The 15112-nt window shown below is 44.4% G+C and overlaps 1 protein-coding gene across 4 annotated transcripts in view; it reads right to left on the bottom strand.

Moving 5' to 3' along the window:
- The window catches only part of ANKRD12 (ankyrin repeat domain 12), a 109209-nt gene that overhangs the window by 32887 nt on the left and 61210 nt on the right, over positions 1 to 15112 (bottom strand). For all 4 annotated transcript variants that reach the window (XM_065397810.1, XM_065397813.1, XM_065397812.1 and 1 more), the window contains 3 exons: positions 12532 to 12732; positions 8490 to 8632; positions 5744 to 5891 (listed from right to left, as the gene is read on the bottom strand). In XM_065397810.1, the coding sequence (XP_065253882.1) occupies positions 5744 to 5891; positions 8490 to 8632; positions 12532 to 12732 (492 nt within the window). The remainder of the gene's footprint in view (positions 1 to 5743; positions 5892 to 8489; positions 8633 to 12531; positions 12733 to 15112) is intronic.

Genomic DNA, 15112 nt, shown 5'->3' with positions numbered 1-15112 from the left:
CAAATATATCAGCATCGCTGCATATTACTCCAGAAGCATTACAACAAGCCTCGAGCAGCTGCTTGGAGCTGTGCAAAGAGCCTAGATCTCTTCACCATCTGGGGAGAAGCACTGATGCAGCAAGCTCTTGTGGCCAGTCAACAAATAAAGACGTGTTTGTGGACATTGCTATGCAGATGTCTTCAAAGTGTCACAACCAGGATGCTGACCAGTGCCAGACCAAAAGCAACAGCTCAGGAGGACTTTCATTAAAACCAGGGATGCCAGAAAACAGTCGAGACAGAATATAATCTGTCCTTTTTTTGAGAAGCTGGACAGGATTTTGAGCAATGACACCATTACTGAACCCAAGGAGGGTTGTAGGTACCCTGCTGCGCCCCTCCCCTCCCAACCTATGCCGATGACAAGCAGCAAGAATCTTTAGAGGAGGAACATGAGGAGGGCAGTAAAGAGCTCTCCCCACAAAGCCAGGATCTGTCTGGGACTCAAGACCTTGAAACAAACTGTGTAAGAAGCAAGTCCAATTCCCAGCCAGATACCCAGGCTGAGATTAAGGAGGCAGATCCTAGAGAGGGAGCCTTAGCATGTAAGTATCTGTCTTTACAGCATATTATTCTATTCTGCTGTCCTAGCTTCTGTTCCCGGTGTCCCATGACCACAGCCATTTTTGGCAGATTTGAGCTAGAAGCTTCTCTGAGGCCTGGTCTACACTACGAGTTTAGGTTGAATTTAGCACCGTTAAATCGAATTAACCCTGCACCCGTCCACACAACGAAGCCATTTACTTAAACATAAAGGGCCCTTAAAATTGATTTCTGTACTCCTCCCCGACGAGGGGAGTAGCGCTGAAATCGACATTGCCGGTTCGAATTAGGGTTAGTGTGGACGCAATTCGACAGTATTGGCCTCTGGGAGCTATCCCACAGTGGACCATTGTGACCGCTCTGGACAGCAATCTGAACTCTGATGCACTGGCCAGGTAGACAGGAAAAGCGCCACGAACTTTTGAATTTCATTTCCTGTTTGCCCAGCATGGAGAGCACAGGTGACCATGCAGAGCTCATCAGCACAGGTAACCATGCAGTCCGAGAATCGAAAAAGAGCTCCAGCATGGACCGTACAGGCGGTACTGGATCTGATCGCTGTATGGGGAGACGATTCCGTGCTAGCAGAACTACGTTCCAAAAGACGAAATGCCAAAACATTTGAAAAAAATCTCAAAGGGCATGATGGAGAGAGGCCACAATAGGGACTCATATCAGTGCCGCGTGAAAGTTAAGGAGCTCAGACAAGCGTACCAGAAAACCAAAGATGCTAACGGAAGGTCCGGAGCAGAGCCGCAGACATGCCGCTTCACGTTGAGCTGCATGCAATTCTAGGGAGGCCGCCACCACTACCCCACCCCCCCATGCCTGATGATAGTGACTTTAGGGAATGAGTCAATCAAGGGGGCGGGTTTTCATCAAGGAGAAACAAACAGAACTTTCACACTGTAGCCTGGCCAGTCATGAAACCGGTTTTCAAAGCTTCTCTGATGCGCAGCGCTTCCTGGTGTGCTCTTCTAATCGCCCTGGTGTCTGGCTGCACGTAATCAGCGGCCAGGCGATTTGCCTCAACCTCCCACCCCGCCATAAACGTCTCTCCCTTACTCTCACAGAGATTGTGGAGCACACAGCAAGCAGCAATAACAATGGGAATATTGGTTTGGCTGAGGTCTGAGCGAGTCAGTAAAGTGCGCCAGCGACCCTTTAAACGTCCAAATGCACATTCTACCACCATTCTGCACTTGCTCAGCCTATAGTTGAATAGCTCCTGACTACTGTCCAGGCTACTTGTGTATGGCTTCATGAGCCATGGCATTAAGAGGTAGGCTGGGTCCCCAAGGATAACTATAGGCATGTCAACATCCTCAACAGTTATTTTCTGGTCTGGGAAGTAAATCCCTTGCTGCAGCCGTTTAAACAGACTAGTGTTCCTGAAGACGCGAGCGTCATGAACCCTTCCCGGCCATCCCCCGTTGATGTTGGTGAAACGTCCCTTGTGATCCACCAGTGCTTGCAGCACCATTGAAAAGCATCCCTTGCGGTTTATGTACTGGCTGCCCTGGTGGTCCGGTGCCAAGATAGGGATATGGGTTCCATCTCTCGCCCCACCACAGTTAGGGAATCCCATTGCAGCAAAGCCATCTACTATGACCTGCACATTTCCCAGAGTCACTACCTTTGGTAGCAGCAGCTCAGGGGGAGGGGGAGACTGCGGGAACTATGGGATAGCTACCCACAGTGCAACACTCCGGAAGTTGACGCTAGCCTCAGTACATGGATGCACACCGCCGAATTAATGTGCTTAGTGTGGCCGCATGCACTTGACTTTATACAATCTGTTGCCAAAAATCAAATTCTGTAAAATCGGAGTAATCCCGTAGTGTAGACATTCCCTGAGTCTCCAGCCCTTGCTTCCTTGATTCCTTGGACCACACTGTCTGTTCTCCCCCCTCTACATATTTTCAAAATGGTGATTGGTCTGGCCAGGCAGTCGGCTTCTGTCTCATACTAATGCCCCAACCATTCACTGTTTAAAAGCCCATTTCATGGAGGGCACATACCCATCTACCTATTTTCCTTTCCTCTCCCTGCATCTATCCTGTGGGTCTTAGGTCCATTTGCTCTCTGAGAAGCCTGAGGTTGGAGAGGAAAAAACACACAGAACTACTCGAAGAGAGCATTGCAGTGTCCAGAGACAGTGTCATCATGACAAAAGACACTATGGAGAAAAAGGGATGTGGAGAGACAACCGAGAAGCAGAACACTCTGCTGCAGAACATGCTGCTAGCAGGCACACAGACAATCTAATGCGCTCAACCAGGACCAAGCCATCTTCTGCAGCCCGTGGACAATATGGGGTACTGGGAACACCAGCATATGTTCTCTGCTGCACCCCTGCAACCATGCTCCCAGAGACCATTTCCCTCCCCAGCCCAAGGTCAGGGCAGTGAAAACAATTGCACCTGGCAACCCAGCTTTTAGAGCCATCGAACGCCTTTGATTTAGAGCCCTGACACTGAACACCATAAGGCCCAAGAACAAGAAGAGGCAGAGGTAAGGTGTATACTTGCCTGTGAATTGGAGAGCCCCCCCATCCCATTGTTGTGTTCTGTACTCCTCTGTACTGTGTCACTTTAAAACTGCATTTCATTGTTTTAATTAAAGGTTTATTTCTGGTCGTTATATAATAAATTGTTGTTTAATAAGAAAAAACATTAAAAATTCATTCAGGAAGAACTGACAATACATTTTACACAGAAATCTTTAAACTGAGCATGTCATAGGCTTTTACAAAAATGTAAGATAAAATGAGTGCCACAATGTGCTACTTGTTTCACCCCATCGAAGACACTGTAATGCTCACAATCCATTTGCCCCTCTCGCCAGGATAAAAGCTGGATATACAGCTGCACAATTTAAATGCTCTGAGTCTCAGGCCTGAAAGCAACAGGCATCCCTGACAATTATCCTAGCTGTTTCCATTTTTCAGTGGATGTCTTGATGGCTGCTCAAACCTCTGAGCAAGTCTCTGCAGTCTCAGCCTACCACCCATCATTAAGGCTTTCTCCCTTAGTCTCACAATATTGTGCAAAATTCAATATGCAGCTACAATCTTAGGCAAGTTTTTTTCTGCAACTTCTAACCTAGCTCATAAGCACACTCAACTGTCATGCTGCAACTCCTGAGGCAATAGTTAAATAGCTCCTTCCTTCAGTCCAAGTGGCCTGTAAGTGAACATCTACACTGGAATAAAAGACCTGTGGCACGACCACAGCGGTCTTGGGTCAGCTGACTTGCAGGGTCCCAGAGATTGGGCTCTAGCCCAAGCCTGAACGTCTACATACCAATTTTACAGCCCCGCAGCCTGAGCCCTGTGAGTCCAAGTCAGCTGACCCAGGCCAAGCGTGGGTGTTTAATTGCTATGTAGATGTACCCTGAATGGCTTCCTTAACCAGGGAAGCAGAGGATAAAATGGGTCTCCCAGGATGATCAGAGCAATCTCCATGCCATTAGTGTCCATAGTGATCCTGGGGGCAAACTGTCTTTTATTCATTAAGGTAATCAAAGCTGAATTCTGAAATATCCTAGCATCATGGACCTTCCCAGCATTTTTGTTTGTGAACCTTCCATGGTGGTCAACCATGTTCTGGGAAGACCCTGGAGAAATACCTTTTTCTATTGATCAACTCTGAGCCTTCATGAGGATGGCAAACAATAGGCACATGGGTCCCATCAAAATCCAATACAGTCTGGGAACCCCAGGTGTGCAAATTCATCAATAATTTCCTGACCATTACCAAGCTTTATAACCCCGTGCAACAGTATCTTATGCATGGCATCACATCCTTGCATGACCATGGCCCCAACAGTCAATCTCCCTGTACCAAATTGCTTTGCTATGGACTAGTAACATGCAGGAGTGGCCAGCTTCCCAACTGCATTGACGATCCACTTCTCAATGGGTATGGGGCACCATACATTGGCACGCTGCTGCTGCAGCAGTTTCAGGGCTACTTCAGCACAGATCTAAAAAAAGGTTGCCTTTGCAATCCTGAAATTCTCTTGCAACTAGTGGTAATTCCGGGTCTTCAGAACAATCCTCTCCCACCAATTCTTAGGCCGGAACAGTGTTGCACTGTGTGAAGCTGATCTAGGAACCGTTCCTGTAGTACCAGTTGCTCGGTGTCATCTTCTTCTTCCTCCCTTCTCTGCTGAAGCTGCTGCTGGAGAAGCTGCTACTGTGGTAACATCATCTGTTTGGTGGTGCTGAAGGTGAAGTCCAAAATTGAAGCCACCCAGCTTCAAGAGCTCAAATAAGCCCAAGCAGCCTCTGTGTATTCACAGTTGCCAGCAAAGCAGTGCAAAGGATTGTTGGGTCCATGCTGGCTAACAGCAATTCAAAAATGGCATTAGCCCACCCAGAAAGAGATGATGCATGAGGCAGATCAGAATCATGGGATTTTTTAAAAATTTGACCCAAGACCCAGAATATACACTGGCTTCCGCTATGCACCCCACAGTGCACACAAGAAAAATCCCAGAATGCACACTGTTCAGCAGCAAAGCAAAGGCCCATGGGACACCCTCCCAGAATGCCATGCGTTTAGTGTACAAGAAGCCCTCGCAAATGATGCAAATTGAAAGAGGGCATAGCCATCCTGCGTGTACGCTACTACTATGGCTTATGTACAGTGCATCAAAAAGCATGTGTCAACTCAACTAACCCCCCCTTGTGTAAACTAGGCCTTTTTTAAAAAAGGGATATGAAACAAACGTCACATTATTATGTAACTGAAATAAAAAGTTATTTCCTCCTTCTTAAGACTTGCATTTTTAAGCTTTTTTGAGCCAACTGAAAAGATCAGAAAAAAAATTACAGAGTTATATACTCCCTTTACGGTATAACTGTCTATCCTGTCTATCTAGATTCTTATATCACACCAATAATTGTTTTACTTGAATACACTAATCAGCATATAAAAACAGGGTCTTGAAATGAAAAGTGTTAGACAACGTTAACTACAGGTGTTGCTACAAACTCTCTCTCTAATAAACTGTACTAGCTATCATTACTAAAAGACTGTCAAAACATGCAAGTTGAGGTGAACAAATCTATGTTCTTTTACCAAAAAAATATAAAAGAGGTTATTTATAATGCATTTTTCTAGTACTGTGCAATTAAGGTTTAACTCTCTAACCTGAGCAACTGTCTTCATCATCAGAAATAGGCACCTCCTTTTTCAGTAGCAGTTCCAGTTCTTCTGTTTCTGCTACATCAACTGGTCTCTCCCCATGTTTGTTGGCCTGAAATGGATTTCCACCATGTCGAAGCAGCAGCTTCACAATCTGCAATGTGAGAACTTGGTTGTTACATTTTGTAAGAGCTAAGAAGTGACCCACTAAATAAAGACAAAAACATTAATTGTGCATTCTTCCTCATTTTTGCCTTCTTGAGTAATAATCTCCAATTTGACATGGGCTCTGTGTACTGTAATGACATAACAGAGTGCTCCAACCTTTTACCTACGGAGGCCCAGATTGCAGAACTGGACTTCTGGGTTGCATACTACCTGCTGAAATGGGATGTAGCCCATCAAATTAAGGAGAAAAAATGCACCCCCTCCCCAATTAAATGTCTTCAGTTGTTTGGACCAAGCAACAGCAGGGGGAGCAAAGGAAGGAGCCGCTCTTCACTCTTGTCCCCTCTGCTCCAGCCCTGCTCCCACTCACCCAGCTGCAACTCCTGAGCTCTCCCTTACTCTCCTCGACCCATCAGCACAGCACTCTGCTCTGAGGAAGGGGAAGTGGCACTTCAAGAAGTGTAGTGACAAAAAGCCACAGGTGGTTTTTGGGTTTTAGGAAGAAAAGGGCTGTGAGCCACTGCTATAAGATGATGAAAAACTGGAGGACCATAACTTTTTATTAAGTAAAAATTTACTTGTTTTCAAATTGAAAAGAGGTTCTAACAATTTGTTGATTTTAACTAACTGAATCAGACAAGGCAGCACAGTGAGTTATTTTTACCAAGCATGCATTCCCATGCCATGACCTATTCCTCTTCTCCATAACTGATGGCTGTCTCATACCTTCCCGCCAGAACTCTCCTCTCCTTCCAACATTAACCAGCGCTCTCTTTCTCTTCAGACCCTTTCAATATCCTGCATTATTTGGCAGCCAGATCTGAGCAGTTGGCACGTCTTCCTGGAACTATTGAGCTCTCCCTGAGTGCTTGAGGGAGACAGCAGAGGAGCTTACAACTGAGCATGCAGGTAAACAAGGTACCAACCCAGCACACAGCAGCAACTGTGACCTGTAGTACAGGCCATGGCAGTAGGCAGTATCAACATAAGCCTTTCAGTGTTGCTTGAGGCTCAAGAACTTCGTAGCAGTAACTGGTGAGAGAGTGAAGTGATTGGCTAGCATATTTTTTTTAAATGCATAAGACTTGAAATTTAACTTGTGATTAACAAATGAACAGGCCAGACAAAATCAGTGGGGGCCAGAGTGGGCCATCTGAACCACATGGACAAAAACCCCAAATAACACTATATAATAAAATTAGTAAATTGTAAAAAAGTGTATATTCTATAACTGGGTTTAGAGGTACAACTAGAAAAAAGAAAAGTTTGTCCTTATGTAATTCAGTAGTTGTAAAATGAATTTCTGGTAACTCATTACACCAACTGGACAGCTGTGATTCCTGCTCAGCTCTCTCAAGTAGATGAACTAATAGGAAGATTTAAAATTTTTGTTGCCATCGCTCATTTGGAGGATAATTTCTTTCCCAATCCAAAATACTTTTTGTAACAAAACAGAAAGCACTGAACAAACAAGAGACAGCTACAAAATCCCATCTAAAATTATCTTCCTTGCCTACTGATCTAATCACATCACCAACCCTTTTTGAATCCCTCCAGTTTAAAACTTCTTGTCCTTACCTTTACAGACCTATATAATTCTGCCCTGGCTCATGCATCTCTGAACTTGTTTCTTATCACATGATCCCCTTAATTCCTTTAAGGATGGAAGCTTTCATGCCCCTTTTGTACACTTCTTCCACAACTATCTTGGGGACTTTGTCCATCCAGGTCCTACATGCCTAGAACGCTCTATTTTCTGTTTTCCAAGCCACTATCCTTTCTTCATTCAGTTCCATTCTGAAGCCCCTCTTCTGCCATGATACCCACAAGAAGGAAGTCAATAATTATAATATAGCAAAAAAACTTGTCATTTTCTACTCCAGATTTCCCAGTGTACCCTGTCTTGTTTAGAATGTAATCTGTTTGATGTACAGATGATCTATGTTTTTAGTCTCGTACAGTGATCAAAGCACATAGCACGTAAAATAAGGATTATTAATAAAGCTAACAAATAAACAAACAATCAATGACTGGAGCATCTAGTCTGCAGAAATCCTGCATAGAGATAAAAAACACAAATCCAGAAATGATGGAGAAAATAGATGGATGTAAACCTACAGAAATAATTTCAATTTCCTTCAAGACGTGACAGCAAGTAATTCTTAAGAGTATCAGGAGAAACGCTTATCTAGCTTCATACATAAGTCCATAAATAAATGGATGAAATACTATAAAAATACTCTATAAAATATCAATTTAAAATATTCACTAGAAGCTACAGTGTAGTTTAGAAGTTGTTTTCTGTTGAAAAACAAACACAGCAGAAAAAGCCTTAGGGAAAAAAAAATCTTGTTTTTTAACCTGCTTCCATTCAATAGCTTTTAGAGTCTTTCTACATTTTTTGAAGCAGAGAGTAGGACAAAAGATCTGTCGAGTACTGAAAATGGCAAAAAGCAAGACAAAAGATTTTAAGATGTCACAAAGAGCAGAATCAGGATTACATGGTCATTCGGTAGAGACTACACTAGATTCAACATTTGCACCTACAGATATTTACTTTTTTTTTTTCCTAAAGCATACTTACATCTCTATGCCCACTGCTAGCAGAATCATGAAGTGGAGTATCATCATCCAGTCCTTGTGTGTTCACATCTGCTCCTGCTGCTATCAGAACCTTAGCAACATCATAATAACCAACATTACAAGCTTCATGAAGCGGAGTCCAACCTGTAGTCATGGAAGTCAGAATGTTTAATTTTTGACTTATAATATTAATATATTGTTTGTATGGGTCATTTCAAAGTGGTGTGTGTATATCCTAAGAAAATTCCTGTGCTATACTGGACTTTATATACATAATGTGGCACTATTTGTAACACCTTCCGTCTCAAGATCAAAATTTGTTTTATAAATGTTAAGCCTCACACTAACACACTATAGAAGGTAAGCATCCTATATTTAAACTGAGAACGGAGCTCACAATGCAAGTTTTTGGCAAAACTGAGAATCTGATCAGAAACCACCACCCTAATTATACACCTCACTCCTTCCTGGTAAATAAATATATTAGACACATTATTATTTGATTTATATGCAAATGACTGAATAAGACTCCATTTGGAATTATAACAAACCTCCATCTTAAGAAGTTTGCTTATGCTAACTGCCAATCTCTTCTTCTAGAGTAACTGAACATACAACGGTAATGACTGACAGCTTTCACATTGTTGAGTACAGGTGTGAATAGCACCTACCCCTTATCAATCATTCTAGATAAGCTACTGACAAATAAACCAAAAAATGTATTTCCTGATATTTCTTAAAGCCACTAGCATTAATTCTCATAATCAGGGACTTCAAGTTCCATCTTACTAAGCCATCTGACACCAAGGCTGCACATTTTCTCCACCTCACTTCTTCATTCAACTTGCATCCCTAGTTCAACTCTCCCATTCACCAAAGGGCCATTTACTTTACTTGGTCTTCATCAAGCAGTGCTCACTCCCCTTCTCTCCGATTTCTCTGTTGCTGAGTTACCGCTCTCCAACCATCAGCTGGCCTCTTTTCAGCATCATCCAAGAGCCTCCCCTCACGCCCCATACTTGGCCTTTCTGTGACTTCCAGCCAATCAGTATTGATGACTTCTCATCTGCTCTCAGCCCTCTCCTCCCTTGATATGGCTGTTGATTCTTTCCAGGCACCAATCTCCCATCACAAAGTCTGTCCTACCAACCTCCCATCCCTAGCTCCCCACCCCTCCCCAGGGCCAATCAGCGGGGGAGGCAGGGACCTGGAGGGCCATTTAGCCTGGGCCTCAAGCTCAAAGGGGGCCTCAAATTTAGACACTGCAGGTCTGCTCTTCCAATTCAAACCTAGACCCTGTCCAATCTGGTTTCCACCCACTGCCCTCCCCCTAAACTGCTCTCAATAAAATCTCTAATAACCTCTTCTTGGCCAACGGTCAAAACCAGTGCTCCATCCTCAGTCTCCTTGACTTTTCAGCTGCCTGTGACACTGTTGCCCATGCTCATCTCAAATCTCAGCCTGCCTTGGCTTCTGTGAGTCTGTCCTGCCCTGGTTCTCCTCCTACCCCTTTAATTATCGCTTCATCAGCATGTCCACCAGAGGATCCTCCTCAACACCCATCCAACTTTCTGAGAAAGTTCCACAGGGCTCCGTCGTTGGCCTCTTCTATTCTCCTCTACACCTTATCAGTGGGTAACCTCACTGGCAAACACAAATTCAGCTACTGTCACTATGCTGACGACTCTCACATCTCCCTTTCTCCTCCAGACCTCTCTCTTGTTCAAATTAAATTTTCACCTTGTCTGTCTGACATCAATTTGTGGATGTCTAGCTGTCAGCTCAATATCAACATGGCTAAAACATAACTCCATCTCCCTCCACCCTAAAGTTCACCTCAGTACCTCATTTCCTGATCGTTGTGGACAACACCACCATCCTGCTCATCACTCTAGCTCAGAGGTCTCAAACACGCAGCCCGCGGGGCTATTTCCTGCAGCCTGCCAAGCGGCCCGCACCCCCCCCGGCCTACCTCCAGGCCAGGGGTAAGCAAACTACAGCCGGCCCGCGGGATTGCCCCCCTCGAGCCCCGCGTCGCTCCCTGAAGCGGCTGGCATCACGGGGGGGGGGGGGGGGGCGGAGAGCAGAGGTCTCCGTGTGTTGCTCTGGCTTCCAGGCACCACCACCACCACCACCACCCTGCAGCTCCCATTGGCCGGGAACGGGGAACCACAGCCAATGGGAGCTTCAGGGGAGGTACCTGGAGAAGTGGCAATCAGCGTGCGGACCTCTCCGCCCCCCCTCCCCCAGGGGCAGCAGGGACATGGTTCCAGCTGCTTCCCGGAGCGGGAAGGGGTGGGAAGAGGTGGGGTGGGGCCTCATGGAAGGGGTGGAGTGGGGGCAGGGCCGGGGGCAGCAAGGGGTGTGTGTGTCAGTGATGTGGCCCTCGGGCCAATGAACTAGTCCTCATGTATCCTTCGTGGTCATTTGAGTTTGAGACCCCTGCTCTAGCTTGTAATCCAGGTGTCATCCTTGACTCAGAGCTCTATACAGGTTCTCACATCTAGGCAAAAATCTAAATCTTGCAGATTTTCTGCAAAAAACATCTCTAACATACGACTTTCATGTCCAACCACACAACTAATCCTCTTTCCCAGGCATCCCTTGATTTTGATTACTGCAACATCCTGTCTCTGGCCCTGAGAGATAAAATCTTGTCCGGCTTATATCCACCAGAATGCTGCTACATGGATAAATTTTCCTAGCCCATTGCTTTGACCACATCACACCTCTCTCTTTGCATCCCCTCACTGGCTCCTTCCTCTCTACTGCAACAAACATATGCAGCTTGTCTTCACTTTCAAGGCCCTTTCTGGCCTATCCCCACCCTACCTATCATCTCTCACTCACTACTGAGATGCCAACTCCTGATTCTGATCAACCAATACCAGCCTCCATCACCCACTTGTTATATTTTCAAACAAGCATCTTTGTGCTTTCTCCCACATTGCCCCTTATGCTTGGAGAAGATCTTCATAAACATCTGCAAAACTAACACATTGTCCTCCTTAAAACTCTCCTTTCCACTAGGTCTACAAAACCATGACAAGCACTAGGCTGCTGGTGTGCTAAGACCACTTGATGATCATGCTGACCAAAACCACCTGTTTCTTTGTAATCCCCAACAACTAGACTGCAGGTGTGATACAACCACTGCCTGTCATGCTGACCATTGTTTCCTTGTACTCCCATCTGCCTATATCCATCTATTGTTTCTTGTCTTATACTCAGACAAGGAGCAGGGATCGTCTTTTGGTTCTGTGGTTGTACAATGCCTGGCACAATTCCTGGTCCATAACTAGGGCTCCTAGGTGCTACTGAAATTCAAAATTAATAGTATCTGTAATCAGCAATAAAGACAAAGCTGATGAAATGTTACCTACTGTTCTGCCCCACCAATAATGCCATCAGCCTCTTACAAACATCATTGTGCTTTCTTCTACTTTGCCACTTGTGTACAAAACAGCCTTACTGAACTGATCTGCAAAGATACGACTCTCTCTGCCTTCAAATACCTTTCCATGGCCAATTTCTACCATGATGTCAACAACAAAAACTGGCCAATGTTTAATGAGGCAAGTGACTCAGAAGCAGGTAAGGAAAGTCTCTTTTTAGTGTAATAACAAAAACTATATAAAAACCCACAAGTGAGAAACAGACAGTATAAATAAATAAAAATGGTATAAATTGCTGGTCTCTCTTATCACCCCATCATATATTGCTCATAATCTTCAATTAGAAGTTCTTCAAATATATACCCCAGTTTTAGACAATACATAGCGTAACAGGGTCCTGATCAAAACTGAGGCCTCTGGATGCTCGTATTAATAATAAAAAAAATATATACACAAACCCAATCTCATCCACCAACTACCCCAGCTGCCTTCACAACCACTATAGCACAAGTTGAGAGACTTCTGGTAATTATTTTTAAGTTACAGTATTAATTCATATCAGATTTAAATTGGAATTAAGTCTGACCTCTAGTAACAAATTCGGGACTAACGTTGACTTTTAATGAAATGAAGGCATATCAACCTTACCTGCAAAATCTTTTACATTCACATTTGCGCCTAGGCTGATTAACTCTTTAACTTGTTTAACATCCCCTCGGATGGCTGCCATATGTAAAGGAGTTTCCCCTCTTTCATTTCTCTTATTAACTTTGTCTTTTTGTCTTGATGAGGAGCTTGGTGTTTTCTTTTGTGTTGGTGTTGTCTGTAAAGGATGATGCAGGTTGGAATCTACAAAATAAGTTTAAAAATAGTCAATATAAATTTTGTAGCTGGATAATTTTTGCTTTACTTTATTTTACTTTCTCACTATCTTCAAATTTCAGTGTCCACAATTGGTCATGTCTTTTAATAGATTCCATAGTTTATGGAAATATCCTGTAATCCAGGGGTGGACAAGCTATGGCCCGCGGGCTGGATCTGGCCCATGGGATTGCCACCCCTGTGGCACCGCGGGGCTAAGGCAGGCTCCCTGCCTGCCCTGGCCTCGCACCACTCCCAGAAGCAGCCGGCACCACGTCCCTGCGGCCCTGGGGGGAGGGGGACAGAGGGCTCCACGCGCTGCCCTCGCCTGCAGGCACTGCCCCCCACAGCTCCCACTGGCCTGGAACGGGGAACTGCGGCCAATAGGAGCTTTGGGGGAGGTATCCGCAGTCGAGGGCCAAAACAAATTGCTACGGGCCAGATTTTCAAAGGTATTTATTTCAAAGGTCTAAAGGTGCAGACAGGTGCCTGGTGGGACTTTCAAAATTACCTAAGCTTCTTGGGCACTTTTGAAAATTCCACTAGGCACCTAAATACTTCCAAAAATCTGGCCCTAAGTCTACTTCACCAAAATCTTCTCACTGTCTCTAAGCAGAAAGGTGAAGAACTGAATGTATATGGACACTGGACTATCCTCTCAACAACAGAGATGGGAACCCAAAGTAAGGCAGTGTGATGCAGCTTGCATAACTGCTGCCCAAAATATAGATGTTTTGTGGATATAGTGGTTTTCAGGTTACAGGAATGTCAATTCAGCATCTTCCAGGAGTAAAAATCCTTTATAATTAAAAAAAGAAACAAACAGAAAAATGTACCCATTTGAAATAACAGATGGTTCTAGAATAATCAGAAGGTACTACTCAAGTAGAAAATATCATAAATCATGAGACTATAATTAAAGATGGTCAGCAATACTCAGAGAAAACATTCTGTGGAGACAATTTTGGTGGAGGTCTGACAGAAAACACAAGGTGGGTGAGGCAATATCTTTTATTGGACCAACTTCTGTTGGGAGAGACACCAGCCACACAGAGAAACTTTCCAGCCATACAAAGCTCTTCTTCAGGTCTGGGAAAGATACTCCCAGCATCACAGCAAAATGCCAGGTGGAATAGATTGTTTAGGATAAGTAGTTAGCACATATTGTAAGGGATTACTCAAGGTAGAGTGGCCTTTTAACACGTCTGCACTCATAGGACAAAAAGAGAGGGTTAGTGGGTTTCAAATTGTTGTAATAAGCCATAAATCCAGCATCTCTGTTCAGTCCATGATTTTTAGTGTCAAGCAGAGTAGGCAGATTTCCACTGGAAACCTGCCCGATTTCTTGCCAGCTGTAGGCCTTGCATGAACAACGTAAGAAGTAGTAAGGAAGGGAAGTAAGGAAACAGAGGTTAACACTGTACGAAGCATAAACTTATAAGTGGCCTTGTAAATAACATGTAGTTAGATAAATAAATTGCAAGAAGAGTAATGTGTGATAAGCTTGCAGCTGCAGCTTTGCTTACTACCATACTCTGCAGCTTGTGAACCGTTCATGATGTGCACATAGACTGGTTACAATAATTAGTAGCCCAATCATAAAGTGTGTGATACAATGTATTAACCAACTTATTACCTGTAAGTGTGTATGTAAGCTGATTCATGATTATATAAATTGGATATGTGGTATAACCTGTCCCCATCCCCTATACTTGAGCCAGATCAATTCAAGTGTAGTTTGATTGTATGCCAATAAAGAAACCTGTGACGAGTCCAGAGTTGAACTAATTTCTTGAATTCCAGAGAACTGGATAAAGTGTACTCTGAGCACAGGATGAAGTATTCTGGATAAGCTGAGTGGAAAGGGCACCAGCTTCCCCACCCAACTCTTTGACAGCTTGGCTCCTGGGGAGCCCAGGCTTCCAGGTTCCTGGGTATTCAGGAGCCTGTCTGCTGGGCAGCTGAGAGCCTAGAAGTCTGGAAGCCTTGGCTCCCAAGCTCTGAGGCTCCTCAGCAACTCACTAGGTAGGCTGATAGGGAGCTGGGAAGCCCTGGAATCACCTGCTCCCAAGCTCATGGCTTCTCAACAGCCCAGAGTCTCAGGGCCTGTGGCTCCCAGGTAGCCAGCCAGCCTGCCCTTGGGCTCAGGACCCCGGTGCTTCTGGAGTCCACAGCTTCAGGGAAGCCAGCTAGAAAGTCTGCTCCTGAACCAGATTCTCCAGGATCCCCTTTCATGGAGAATTTTGAAATTTTTTATTTCTTTGCCAAATCAGAATGAAACCAAATTTTGAAATATTAAAATCCTACACAAAATGGAAATATCTTTCTCTTCACAGCTCTGGTTATAACCACAACAGAACAACTTGGT

Source organism: Emys orbicularis, chromosome 2 (genome assembly GCF_028017835.1).
Source record: "Emys orbicularis isolate rEmyOrb1 chromosome 2, rEmyOrb1.hap1, whole genome shotgun sequence".
Lineage (NCBI taxonomy): Eukaryota > Metazoa > Chordata > Testudines > Emydidae > Emys > Emys orbicularis.
The sequence above is the reverse complement of the archived record's forward strand: the minus strand, read 5'-3'. Positions and strand labels throughout refer to the sequence as shown.